Genomic DNA, 14,599 nt, shown 5'->3' on the forward strand with positions numbered 1-14,599 from the left:
AAATCTCAGTAAAACTGGGAGTTGTGAAAAATATGAAACAACAGTGTTGAGAAGTTTATCTATGCATCTTCTTTTTACTCTCTTAATTCATTTGATAACTGGATCATATATCTCATTTAATTTCTTTAAATTTCCTTGCTTTTATTTTGTGATTATTTTAATTCCTTTCTGTAAAGCACTTTGAATTGTCACAGTGAATGAAATGTGCTAAACTTGCCTTGCCTAAACCATGGTAACCACAAATTCACCAACTTTAGTTTCACCATGGTATTTGTAGTAAAACTGTGGTTTTACCAAAGAAACGATGGTTTCTACACTTTTACCATAATAAAACCACGGTTAAAGGTGCAGTGTGTGTGATTTCTAGCGGCATCTAGTGGTGAGGTTGTGAATTGCACCCAACAGAAGTTACGATGGCCGACAGGAAGTGATGTCGTCGTCTGAGACAGCAGAGAGTAGCCAGTTAAGCAACGAGGTTTCTTTACAAAGATAAACTAAGAAATTAGGTTTACTTGATTATTCAGTAAAACAATGTTATTGTGAATATTATTGTTACCCGTTCATCATTGTGTCAGTGTTTTATTCGCTGACTTTAGCTAGAACAACATAGTGACGAAACGCGTTTGTCCATTTAGGGCCACCGTAGAAACATGTCGATGTATATATGTATGTATGTAGATAGAAATGGCTCATTCTAAGCTAATAAAACATAACGGTTCATTATGTAAGGTCTTTATACACCACTGAAAACATAGTTATGTTTATGATATTGCATTTCTGTCAACAGATCCTCCTAAATATTACACAGTACACCTTTAATTTTCATAACGGTTGTCTTGTTTTGTCTCTAGTCTTGCTGCTCTGTTCATGTTCGTGTGTGTGATTGACAGCTGCCAGTGGAGTATGGGTACGACTGCCAGCGCTGCTCCCCAGCACACACTGCGTGAGAGTTTCCACGGCAACGGGATGACGGACAGCAGGCGGTCAGCGAGCAGCGCCTCCTTCAACATCCACAACAACAAGGGCAAATCCATCATCACTAATAAAGTGGCTCCTGTGGTCATCACGTACGTCCAGCAGCGCGTCTCCGTCACGAGCTCCTGCAGAGCCGACACAATGCCCTGATTCAGTGTGTGTGTGTGTGTGTGTGTGTGTGTGTTTACAGGTATAACTGCAGGCAGGAGTTTCAGATCCACGACGATCATGTTCTTCGTACAAACTATAAAGTTGGGAGGATCTCGGACAACATGCCGGAGCACCATCTGGTCCAGGTGAGCCGGACGCACCGTGGGTCAATCTCATGAAGACAGATCGCATTCATCTCAGAAAAAATTTATAAAAAACAAATATTTTGCATCATTTTAGATTTTCTTTTACTAAATTAGTTTGAATATTTTCATGACGATTAACCACATTTCCCCTTCACATTCTCATCACTGCTCATTCAATCAGGTTCATTATACTTTATAAACCTAAAACCATAAAAGTTACTTAAAGTAAAATTGGTATATTTAATAAAATATAATTGTATCACTTTTTTATATTTATATGTATGTGTGTGTGTGTGTGTGTGTGTGTGTGTGTGTGTGTATATATATATATATATATATATATATATATATATATATATATATATATATATATGCATATATATGTGTGTGTGTGTATAATAACGTAACTGAATAACTAAAACTATAGAGGCATATTAAAAAAATAACAAAAACGGATTTAAAAAAAAACTAGAGCACACAACAAAATTAAAACATTTTTCAATCAAAGATTAAAATGAAAATGGAAAATTCAAAAACAAAAAATTAAAACTATTAATTAAAACTATAATAGTACCGCAGTGATGCTAAATGAAATTTTTTTAATTAAATGAATAAATTGAACAATTAAATGCAGTTAAAATTATTTTAAAAATATATAAATATAAATATTATTTTTTTCATTATTTCATTATTTATATTTTTTTTAATACAGTGAAGAGAATCAGGTTGGAAAATTTGCCTAATTGTCAGAGTCAATGTTCAGAAACTATTAATTATGAATATGTTTGAACTAAGCTGTATAGCTTTGATTTGCGGTGTGTTTGTCGTCAAACTCAAAATTTTGTTTATTTTTAATTATTAAAAAATGCCATTATATTATATGAAAAACTTAATTGTATTTTGAGAAAATATTTTAACATGTCTTGTATTTTTTTTTTTATTAGATCAGATTGCATTTTAATCTGTCATATGTTACAATGTACCTATGGGGCATGTTGTCACACTTCACTCCCAATCTTTCGGGGGAAATCAAGAAAAAAGTATAAACTGTATTAATGAGACAAAACCACATCATTTTACTAGACGTGTGTGGAAAAAATTAATTCTCTGAACGCAAAGTAGATTTACAAAAACAGAGGTGCATTAATATGGTAATCATTCCGCTTTGATAATGAAGTACTTCACCATGCCACCTCTTTGTCCACCCTTAACGTCACTTAATTTCCTTCAGAAATCCCGGTGAATCCCGGGGTTTAGGAAGATCCTGGATGTGTCGCGGCGCGTCTCTGCAAACAGAGAGTGTAATTAATTACTGCTCTCGTTAGTCTTCACGAGACGTTTGCACCTCTCTCTGAAGGCTTTGAAGGAGACATGCGCTCCTTCTCTTTGTTTGCTCGTTAGTTTCTGTTTGCTGACGAGCCGATGATGAGTTTCGCTGCAAATCAACAGAAAACACAAAGTGTCCGACTTCTCAAACACTCGCCTTTGTTCCGCGTCCGACTCGTTATTTGAGCTTCTTCCCGAGTTGAATGGTCCCGCTTTCTACATAATAAAGTAGTAATTAGTCATTTAGCAAATACATTTATTAAAGCGGGGGATAATGCTGCATTTTTGTCATGTTATAAAGTTTACAACTGTACAAATCTTTGTCAAACGTATTTGTTATGAAAGCTTTAATTCGTTATTATTTCTGTTAGTTACTATTTTTATTAGTTTATTAATATTTTTGAATCAGATTTTATCTTAACATTTTTAGTTTTCATTTATTTTATTTTTTGTAATTTTAGTGCTTTTGTCATTATTACTTTTCTACAATACTGTAAAAAAAAAAAAGTTCATTTCAGTTTAATATTTCTTCAGCCTTAGTTTTTATTTATTTTAGTAAGTTGAGTTAAGTTTTATTTTTTTAATCTAATGTTTGTTTTATTTTATTTCAGGTTTATTTTAACTAACAATGTTTTTAATAGTTTTAGTTTTGACTTATTTTAGTACTTCAACTTACCAAGGCGACATTTAAAATTTTTGTATTTTTTTAAATCTAATATTTAGATTTTATATAATTTCAGCTTTAATTAACATTAAGTTTTCATTTAATTTCTTTTTTTGTTGTTGTAATTTTATGTGCTTTTGTCTGTTTACTTGTTTAGTTTGACTTTTTTCCATTTCCGTTCAATATTTCTTTAGCTTTTTATTTCATTTTTAGGTTTATTTTAATGAACAAAAAGCTTTTATTAGTTTTTAGTTTTAGCTTATTTTAGTGCTTCAACTTATTTCAGTCAGTTCCCTAAGGCAGCATTTCTAATTTTCATTTAAGTTTTATATCCAATATTTGTATTTTATATTATTCATCTTTATTTCGATGAACACATTTTTAAATGGTTTTAATATTAATGAACGATAATAACCCTTGCCGTCATTTAAAAAGCACCCAAACAGCAGCGACTTCATCAGTTAAAGCTAGTTTTGTGGCTCATCTCTGTTTAATGTGTGTTGTTTGATCATAACCGCTGTAAACTGATGCATGGGTTGAATGCAAAGTATGTCACTTTGAATAAAAGCATTTGCCAAATGCATAAATGCAAACATGACCAACAAATCTGCCATTTTTGGTGTTATGAATGATGCAATGAAATGAAATCAATTCAACATGAACAGCTGAGCAGAATCTAATCTGGTTATTAAGTGACGTGAACCTGAATGAATTTCTCATGTTCATTAGTTTTATAGATAACATAAGGTGTTTATGTTTGTTAAGTGAACATGTTTGTTTGTTTATTTAATTTCAGGTTTATTTTAATTAACAAAAAATGTTTTATAGGTTTTTAGCTAAATTCATTTTCAATTTACACTTTTCATTTCATTTTGAATCAACCTTTGTAAAATTTTCAGTGTTCATTTTTTTATTTTTCTTTTGCATAGTGTTTTTTTTAACATAAAGCGTGCTAAAAACACATGCATGTGCAAAACATTTTAATTAAAAAATCAGCATCTGATCATGTGATCTGGTTGTTCTCAGGGCTCGTTCTTCATGGTGCAGGACGCGTTCAGTAAAGCTGATGTTCTCAGCACCACCGGCTCGTACGGCGCGCCGAACTTCCGACGGATCAGAGACGGTTTCCCACTGTACGGCATGGGCCAACCCAGCCTGGGTGGCTTCAAACGGGTCCTGCAGAATCTTCAGGCTCAAGGCCACCAGGTCAGTGTGTGTCGGTCTCCTGCCGATCCCTGTTGACCCTCCATTAACCGAAAGCGATGTGCAAATAATTCCACTGATAAGGTGTTTGTCAAGTCATTTGTTAGAGATTAAATCTGTTGTTGATTCGCTTGATTGTTCAGGGAAATGCAATGCTGATTAAACTGACACTTTCAATTAAACTGTTGTTTAAATGTTATAGTTTGAGCAAATTAGTTTAAAAGGAGGTTATGCGTGTGACGTCACCGTCAGCCAGAGTGTGTGCGGTTACACACACACACACACACTGAGTGGCAAAAACACACAAAACACATCTAAAACAGGAAAGAGCTTTGAGATTGACTGTATAAATAGATTTGACAAGAAATCTGAGGTGTATTTTTACAGACTGAAGAAAGATACAGAACAGAGAAACAGTGCAATTCACAGGAACAACTGGATCCAGGCAGAGAAAGGTGGATTTGCGGTTATCATTGTGTGTCGATATGCTGAATTTAGGGGTAAAATCACACCTAATATATTTTATTGTTATAGATTGTATTTACAACTCATCATTTCAATATTTAACATGGTATATTCTGTATAATTGGATGTTTTTAAATAAACTGACAAAGAACTACACAAGTTTCAGGGCTGGACGATATGATGATATAACAGTGATATGAGTGATCACATGGATTTAGACTGTATTGTATTTATATAAAGCGTTCACAGGCAAATGTGCTTTATCTATTTCCCCGGTGTGGAAATCAGGCTCATATAAATGTCAGGAAACATGATTCCTGCTGAATGTCAATATTCATGATCACTGGATCTTTGGTAAGTTGTAAGGAACTCTATATACCAACCTTTAGTCTAAACTGATAATCATTTGTTTTACTCGTGTTTCCTATTAAATCCAGTCACTCTCAGCTCTTCTGCCACTCAGTCCGGCGGGAAAGTGAGTCAACGCATAACCTCTATAGACGAGAGATGCATTTGCAATGTTTTTATTCGGTGGAGAATATGCTAATCAATGACTTGAAGATAGTTAACTCCACATCAGCAACATAAATTCATCAACTAACCATTCAGAAATGTCCTGTTGCTTCTACATGTTGTCACTTCTTCTTGAGTCTCTCCATCATTGTCTGACTCCGGTTTGAACATAAAAGGCAGAACAGTTTCTGACATTTTAGTGCGTGTCTGCTTGAGGTGATCGGAGCTGCTAACACACACACACACACACACACACACACACACACACACACACTCTTGAAGCTCCGCCCTCTGTGCCGGTAGCAGCAGCTCATTTGCATTTAAAGGGACACACACACAAAACAACGTGTTTTTGCTCACCCTCAAAAAGTGACAATTTTAACATGCTATAAAAAATAATCTGTGGGGTATTTTGAGCTGAAACTTCACACACACACTCTGGAGACATCAGAGACTTATTTTACATCTTGTACAAATGGACATTATACCGTTATACCATAGACGAGAGCTGCATTTGCAAGGTTTTGATGTGGTGGAGGTTTCCATGCTTCTGTCCCTTTGAACAGGAGGTGATTTTCCTGTGTTTGCGCGAGGAGCCCGTGGTGTTCCTGCGCCTGGAGAGCGACTTCTTTCCCTACACGCCCCGGAGGAAGGAGAACCTCCACGAGAACCTGCACGACCTGGGACGAGGGCTTTCCTCCGAGGACCTGGAGCTCACCATCAGGAGAGAGGTCAGAGAGTTTAATGAACACGCGCCAATGCAGGAGCGGTGGGATCGAGCCAACAGAGGAATGATGTGACTGGGTCTATTTATTTATTCTTAGAAAATAAAAACGTATAACTAATGAACAAGAAAATGCATTTTAAACTGTCCTGAGATCATTTTAAATATGATTATGATGATTATTATTAAAGCAGTTGAATATACTATTTAGTAATGAAAAGAATAGTCAAATGTTTTCTGATTTCAGGATTAATTATAATTATATTGATTATAATAATTATTATTAAAGCAGTGAATTATACTTAATACTTTATACTTTTACTACTACTAATTATTATTATTATTATTATTATTTAAATGTTTTTTGTTAATAAATGTGTAATAAATTACATTTATTATTATTATTATTATTATTAAAGCAGTTAATTATACTATTGAAGAAGAATAGTAAAAATATAAAAAAAGTCTGATCTCAGGATAAATTATAATTATATAATTTTTATCATTACTATTATTAAAGCAGTTAATTATAATATTTTATAATAATAATAATAATAATAATAATAATAATAGCAGCAATAATAATAATGATGATGATAATGAAAATAATAATAATAAATAATGACAACAATATTTTTTGGTAATATTTATATTAAATATTTATAGGAAAATCAGTGAAGTCAAATAAAATCAAAGTAGTGAAACCAACATCCAGGAACACATTTTTTGTTGTTGTTATTGAACATAAAACATGACATTTTAATCATAAAAACAAAACTAGTTTAAATTGTGTAAATGTTCTTATTATACGTATGAAACCAGCATGAACAGAACAATATCATTTCTACGAATTTTGCACGTTTCTCCCCTTTCTTCTTGTCATCGACACGAATGCTCAAACCGTAATGCTCTCCTGTCATGTTTATAATAACTGCACCTCCAGAAATGATCATGTGCCGATCATGTACAGATTCTCATCTGAGAACGATGTGTTTTGTGCTTTTAGCTTCATGACTTCGCCAAACTGAACGACAACGTTTTCTACGTCTACAACGACATTGAGCATTTCAAAGGAGAACCGCAGAAGATCTGCATCAGCTGTGAAGAAGACATTCATGTGACGGAGGAGGTGTATCAGAGACCGCGCTTCACCATGCCTGCGTACAGGTACACACACACACACACACACACACACACACACACGCACACGCACACACACGCTTCACCATGCCTGCGTACAGGTACACACACACACACACACACACACGCACACGCACACACACGCTTCACCATGCCTGCGTACAGGTACACACACACACACACACACACACGCACACACACGCTTCACCATGCCTGCGTACAGGTACACACACACACACACACACACACACGCACACACACACACACACGCTTCATAGGTTTATGCTGGTGAATCCTCATCTTCACATGTAACGGCAGTAGTTGATGTGTGTGTGTGTGTGTGTGTGTGTGTGTGTGTGTGTGTGTGTGTGTGTCCAGGTATTACCGTCTGCCTCTGCCGATGGAGGGAGCGCCGCTGGAGGACGAGTTCGATGCGTTCGTTAATGTTCTCCGGGTAAGAGATTCTCCTGAAACCATCGGTATGAACCCGATAGCAACCATACTGACCTCTGACCTTTCTAATACTTGAGATATCGTCTAAAGCAATGTATTGGTCAGCGGAAATCTGTGAATTATACTAATTAATAATAATAGTTATAATGTTTTCTGATCAAATGTATTATTATGGTTTAAGCTGTGAGTTATACAGTTTAATAATAATAATAATAGTAAAAATATAAATGTTTTCTGATCTCAGGATTAATTATTATTAAAGCAGTGAATTGTACTATTTTATAATAATAATAATAATAATAATAATAATAATATTAAAAATATAAATGTTTTCTGATATCAGGATTAATTATAATTAATTATATTTTATTTATTTATTATTATTATTATTATTATTATTATTATTATTCTAGCTGTGAATTATAAAGTTTAATAATAAAAGTAAAAATGTACATGTTTTCTGATCTCAGGATTAATTATAATGAATTAATTATATTAATCTATTATTATTATTATTATGAATTGGAATAATTATCAAAGCAGGCAATTATAATAATAATACTACTAATAATAAATATTAGTATTTAATATTTTTATCATTCAGCAATTATTATTTAATAATAATAATATTATTAATTTTCTTACTATTAATATTAAATATTAATGGCAAAGTCAAGTTTTCACGAATGTCCTCCAGGTAAGAGATTCTCCTGAAACTTATGTTTCTTATCTCTGTGCGAGTCATATTTAGCTGTGACCTTTCTGATCGAGATATCATCTAAATCAGTGTATTGGTCAGCTGGTGTCATGTGACGCGCATGAAGGCTCTGTCTGTGTCATGTGACGCGCATGAAGGCTCTGTCTGTGTCATGTGACGCGCATGAAGGCTCTGTCTGTGCATCAGGGGAATTGTTTCCTTGCGGTCGGTTCAGCTCATGCCAATCCAGCCACTGATGTGATTAAATCCTCCGAGACGGTGGAATCTAAACACGTCAGATGCTTTAAAGTGCGTCCGGCTGTAATATATAATGTGTTTAGATGGAAGGAAATGAGTTAATGGAATATTGTGGAGTCTGTAGATCATCAGAGAGCCTGAAGACAAACATGAGAAACTACTGTATCCTTTCTTTCAAAACAGACCGTACTTACAAAAAATTAATGTCGACCAAATGTGACCCTGGACCACAAAACCAGTCACATGGGTTTATGCAGATTTATGCATCATATTAAAGCTGAATAAATAATATTTCCATTGATGTGTGGTTTGTTATGATAGGACAATATTTGGTCGAGACACAACTATTGAAAATCTGGAATCTGAGGGTGCAAAAAAATCGAAACATTGAGAAAATCTCCTTTAAAGTTCTACATTTATGTTGGCGATTGTGCAGCATTCACTCACAGAAATACATGTTTTATATATTTACGGTAGGAAATTTACTAAATATCTTCATGGAACATGATCTTTACTTAATATCCTGATGATTTTCGGCATAAAAGAAAAATCTATAATTTTGACCCATACAATGTATTGTTGGCGATTGCCACAGATAAACCCGTGCGACTCGAGACTGGTGACGTGATCCAGGGTCACATATTAAAAAACAGAAACTGTACATTATCCGTTAACCAGAACAAGCCCGTTTATCAACTCCATAATCACAAATAGTGCAAAAATAAGCATTTCCCCCCCCCCGACTGGGCTTATATTGAGTTTTACCATGGAAAATAGCTGCCAGTGCATCTGCGGTGGTGTGTGTGTCTGGTTAGAGCTCAGTGTGTGTGTTTGCAGTCACGCTGTGCATGTGTCTGATGAATGACACTTCCTTCATGTGTTTCCTGTTTCTCTGGTTAAGAAGACAGAAGCTGAAGCCACAGATTTGTCGTGTTGAAAGATTAGAAAGTAAAATGGCCACACGACACCACAGGCTGCGTGCACTTATGAGTTATGTCCTTGACGATGTTGTTTTTGGGCTTTAGACAGGCCCGGCGCCACGAGGGGGCAAAAGGGGGCATTGCCCCCTCAGATCTGATTTGTGCCCCCTCAGTTTCATTTTTGTATTCATGGTTACAAATGAAATGTTTAACCTTTTGAGCGGTCCAGTCCCATATATGGGATTGTTATTTCAGTGCTCCTGAGAGTGCGGTGACGGTCCCACATATGGGATTTAGAATGTTCAGTGACGACATAACGGCCAGATTCAGACTGTGCTTTCGCGCGTTGTTTGGCGCTGAGCCAGAGACTGAGCTCAGCGCTGTCATATATCACAACTATGCAGTGTTTTCAACCTCACAATGTTTGTTTTAGGTTTCAGACATTTAAATACATATAAGCACTAGTAAAACAATACATTTGGAGTTTGTAAAATACACACTGATGTCTGTGGAAGCAGCAATAACAATCTATTCAAATATAATTTGCCGACGTGGGTTATTCATATCAGACAAACACAGTGGAAGTAACTATAAAGTTTCATGTATTTCGTGAGAAACTGATGACTCGCAGGATTCTCTGAACTGCGGCGCAAAGAAACAAGATTACATTAGATCAAGATTATTTATAAAGGTTTTTAAATGACCAAACACACTCACATACACATTTTTGAGAAGAGATATTTTGAGATCAGATAGTTGATGACATGGTAAGCAAGTTTGTGAATATTTTGAATAAAAAGGGAAAAGGAAATAAAAGCGATACATCTGTCATGTTTATATACAGTCTATGCTGTCAACAGTGTTATTGTGGCTGCGGTGTGTCACGTGACAAATATGACGCGTCGCCACGGAAACATTAAGGGGGAACGTTCTAAAATAACAGTCGCCTTGAAAAAAAACACTATGGGGAGTCAGTTAGAATATTAAAATTAAGCGTGAAAGGGTTAATATATGCATAATAAATGACGCTGGCTTATCTTTTTTACTAAGCAAGTTATCAGTGTGTATTGTTCATTGATGGTATAAAGTTAAGCCCCCTTTACAATTTCACATGTCATTTCCCTCAGTCATTTCATCCTGCAGCCGGGCCTGGCTTTAGGACAGTAATATTCTCCTCATATTCTCCATTGTTGCGGCTCCTCTCTTCCCAGTCTGTCAGTAACGCTCTGTTTACTTCCTGTCTCCATGAAGCCCCTCCTCCTGAAAAGCACACTGTGCTCTGATTGGTCGGCTGGAGCAGTGTGTTGTGATTGGTCGAGCGCTTCGAGTGTGTTTGGGAAATGTCCCGCCCCTTACCATAACCGCCAGTTTAACACACTACTAACTAACTCAACCAGGCCCCGCCCCTTTATTCTGCGCATTAATTATTATAATGAGGAATATTGTGACGTGTTCGTTCCCGGAAGAAACTCAAGACTACAATGGAGGCGTTTCAGGAGTTCAGAAACACTGACTCTGATATAGAGAAGAACTCCCGAAACCTTTCTCATGCTCAAACACACATTACACACTGAAGAGAGATGGACATGGAGAAAAGCTAAGAGTGACCGCAGAGTAGGGCTGTCGCGGTGCAGGATTTTCCCTTGTGGTAATTTTGAGTGGCTCAATAGCGCGATATGCGGTTTTACCGCATTTATTAATTTATTTTGATTTATTTATATTTATTTGTTGCTATATAAATAAGTGTCACGATGTGGTCAGCATGCACAAAAACGAGTACATTTTCAGTAACCAATAAACCGAAACTAAACAGCGTCTCTCCGCATTGAAAGCCTGTCACTCAGCGCGCAGTTGTTACGGCAACGGACTGTCTTTGAGTGAGTCATTAAACCATTCATTCAACAACACGTTCAAAAACGCTGATTGACTCATTAAAAGATAGTAATGAAACAAGGTTAATTATTTTTAACTTTGAGCTCCACTTTTCAAGGCTCAGCTGACCAGCAATGCGTCGCATGGGAAACGCTGAAGCTTCACTTAATAGAGACAAATGGCATTGATTCAATGCGTGACTCACTGAGTTTTGTTTCCCGCGACCGCGAGTTCCTCGCGCTGTGGATGCTGACCAGCGCTGTCACTGATGCCATTCATGGTAAATACCCTTTATTTTAAACGTTAAAAGGATGACAGGACAAACATTTAACTTTCCTTGGACACGGCAACCTTTTCACGAATATGACTTGACCTCAAAGACAGACGCAGGTAATCGCACGCGCTCAGTCGATCTCTCTCATTCACTGTCTGTTTAGGCTTAAGTGCCAATCCACGAAGCCTCTGTACAAATCACCATGATAAAACCATGATCGCCGCGTCTTATTATTAACTTATTAACATTCAATACACATGCACGAAGTTCAAAACAAGAAGGGTATAGCCTTATAAAAAAAGAAAACGCGCGAATATCGCGGTTGCTGCGGTTACTTGAATTTAGTAATTAGAATTTACTTGAGGAGTAATTATTTGCACTGGAAGAACTTTTTTACTCTTTATACTGTGTGATAGGATGCATTCTTCCCATGCATATTCCCAAAAATGCTTCTAAAACGAGCGGTGTGTCTGTTTTGATGGATTTGTCTGGCGGCGAGGAATCATTCATCTGAACTCCTGATCCTCGTGAACGTTCGCTATTTAAAGCCTCTTGTCAGACCTCAAGGCTCAAGCTGTTATTTTAGTCCTGCCAATAGATTGATTCACAGGAAGCAGTTTAATAAAAGGAAGTTTTAGACTTCCCGACTCGCTTCAAGGCTGATCCGTGGAAGAGATCCCAACTCCATAGTTACTCCATATTAATGGAGATTCAGATTTAATTAGCCATTTCTAAACCGAAACAGACATTTTATAGCATTTCCAAAGGATATTAGACGGTATAGATATAAACAAGGTCATGTCAGCTTTATTTCTACAGCACTTTTACAATACAGATTATAGCAGATTCACAGTAATAAACCGGAAAATCACAGAATCAATGATGCAAACTTCAAATATGAGAAATTCATGTCATTATTCAGATCAATTCAGGTAGTTTTGTTCTCAGCTAATTGTAATAATATCACTGATTATTTACTCTTTTAAAGGTTGCATAAATGTAAGTTTTTGCTTTAAACCTAAATAAATAAAACCTCAAGTTGTATATAAAGCTAAATAAGCTAAATTAAGGATCTCAAACTTTTTTTGTCAGCCAAACTCTTTTGACCTAAAATATTGATTTTGAAGATTTTAAGATTATATTATATACTTGTAATTAGATTGTTACATTTCAAATACTCCTAAACAGACTACAGTTACACTTTTATTGATTACATGATTACTTAATAACCACAAAACGGCAGTAAATTATTCATGATTTATTGATTCTACCTAATTTTATTTTATCTTTTAAATTTCCCTTTTAAAACGGCATTTAACTTTATATATTTATATATATATATATATATATATATATATATATATATATATATAAAATTATATAAAATTCATAAAGGATATAATTACACAGAAAATTGAGAGGCCTCACAGCATAAAGAAATAAAATGTAATCTTTTTAAAATAAATAAATAAATACATACATAAACAAATTATTTTAATTGTACATCTGTTGTTTAATTAATTAATTATTTAATTAATTATTATTATTGAAAATAAATAATTATTACTTGAGTAAAAAACGTACCTTTTCATCAATTTATGAACTTACATATTTTTTTTAATTTATATTTTATTTTATATCAATATGGTACAAGACTATCCTATTCAAATCTATGTGATAATTCAAAAGTAACTAAAAGTGTGACGTAATAGCTTGTTACTACAGTTTTCATTATTTAATTTGTATTCAGTAATTCTGACTACAGTTGGTAAGTAATCTGTGGAGATGTGGGTGGTCGTGGTCGGGCATCTCTAGTGTTGTTTGATTGGTTTGAATCCCATGCCGACGGATCTGCATAAACTTAATTTCAGTGTGTTATCTGATTCAATTCAAGATCTCCACCGTTTCAAGTGTGAAATCTTTGCGTAGTTTTCGATGCTTGGTTGACATTCGCTTGGCTTGGCCCGTATTAAAATGGTCTCAAATGACTTTTTTTCCTTAGACCTTCTCTCTTCTTGCCAGGTGCAAAAAGGCTTGTAAAGAGTACAGTGCATTGCATGTGTATCTCGCCTTTATTACGATACACATGCAGTGCACTGTACTCTGGTGTCCCGGATAAATGCATTAAGAAACTGCGATATAACTGCGATCTCTCTCTGTCAGGAGAATCCGTCTCTGTCCTTGAGTCGCGATGCATCTCGGCCTCTTCCAGCGCTGTTGTTCAGCTGTCAGGTGGGAGTCGGACGCACTAATCTGGGATTAATCCTGGGATCACTGGTGATGATGCACCTGACACGGGCATCACCGGAGCCAGCAACACCGTAAGACCCCAACACACTCCTAGAATACTGATACACACACTGTCCTTCAATTTGAATGCAGTCAGTACAATTTGTTTTGTTTTTTCTGCTCACCTTTGCTGCATTTATTTGATCAAAAATTAATTATTTACAATTATTATTATTTAAAAAAATTTTTTTTTTACAATTTCAAAAAGCTGTGAATATATGGTCAAGTCACCTTTATTTATATAGCGCTTTTTACAATACAGATTGTTTCAAAGCAGCTTCACAGTGAAAATAATGCAACAAAGTTTGTTTCTAGAAGAAAATAGCATCATAGTCCAGCTTAAGTAAGTTCAGTGATGGTTCATTTTTGTTGTAAAAAAGTTATTAATTTAGTTAATTTATATATATAGCCGATCTGGAGAAAACCGCGACGTCATCGTCCAGCTCTGTTCAGTTCTCATATAATGGTGTCAAATGCAGGCAGATCAATAATATTGTTGAATATTAAATTTAATTAAAGTAATGTATCCC

At 35.3% G+C, this 14,599-nt stretch overlaps 1 protein-coding gene across 2 annotated transcripts in view; it reads left to right on the forward strand.

Annotated features, from left to right (window-relative positions):
* pald1a (phosphatase domain containing paladin 1a) overlaps nucleotides 1–14,599 on the forward strand; it is a 78,369-nt gene that overhangs the window by 21,977 nt on the left and 41,793 nt on the right. For both annotated transcript variants that reach the window (XM_084135063.1, XM_084135064.1), the window contains exons 2-8: nucleotides 891–1,067; nucleotides 1,166–1,271; nucleotides 4,288–4,467; nucleotides 6,009–6,173; nucleotides 7,173–7,333; nucleotides 7,685–7,760; nucleotides 13,944–14,101. In XM_084135063.1, the coding sequence (XP_083991189.1) occupies nucleotides 891–1,067; nucleotides 1,166–1,271; nucleotides 4,288–4,467; nucleotides 6,009–6,173; nucleotides 7,173–7,333; nucleotides 7,685–7,760; nucleotides 13,944–14,101 (1,023 nt within the window). The remainder of the gene's footprint in view (nucleotides 1–890; nucleotides 1,068–1,165; nucleotides 1,272–4,287; nucleotides 4,468–6,008; nucleotides 6,174–7,172; nucleotides 7,334–7,684; nucleotides 7,761–13,943; nucleotides 14,102–14,599) is intronic.

Source organism: Abramis brama (assembly GCF_963993115.1).
Source record: "Abramis brama genome assembly, chromosome: 14".
Taxonomy (NCBI): Eukaryota; Metazoa; Chordata; class Actinopteri; order Cypriniformes; family Leuciscidae; genus Abramis; species Abramis brama.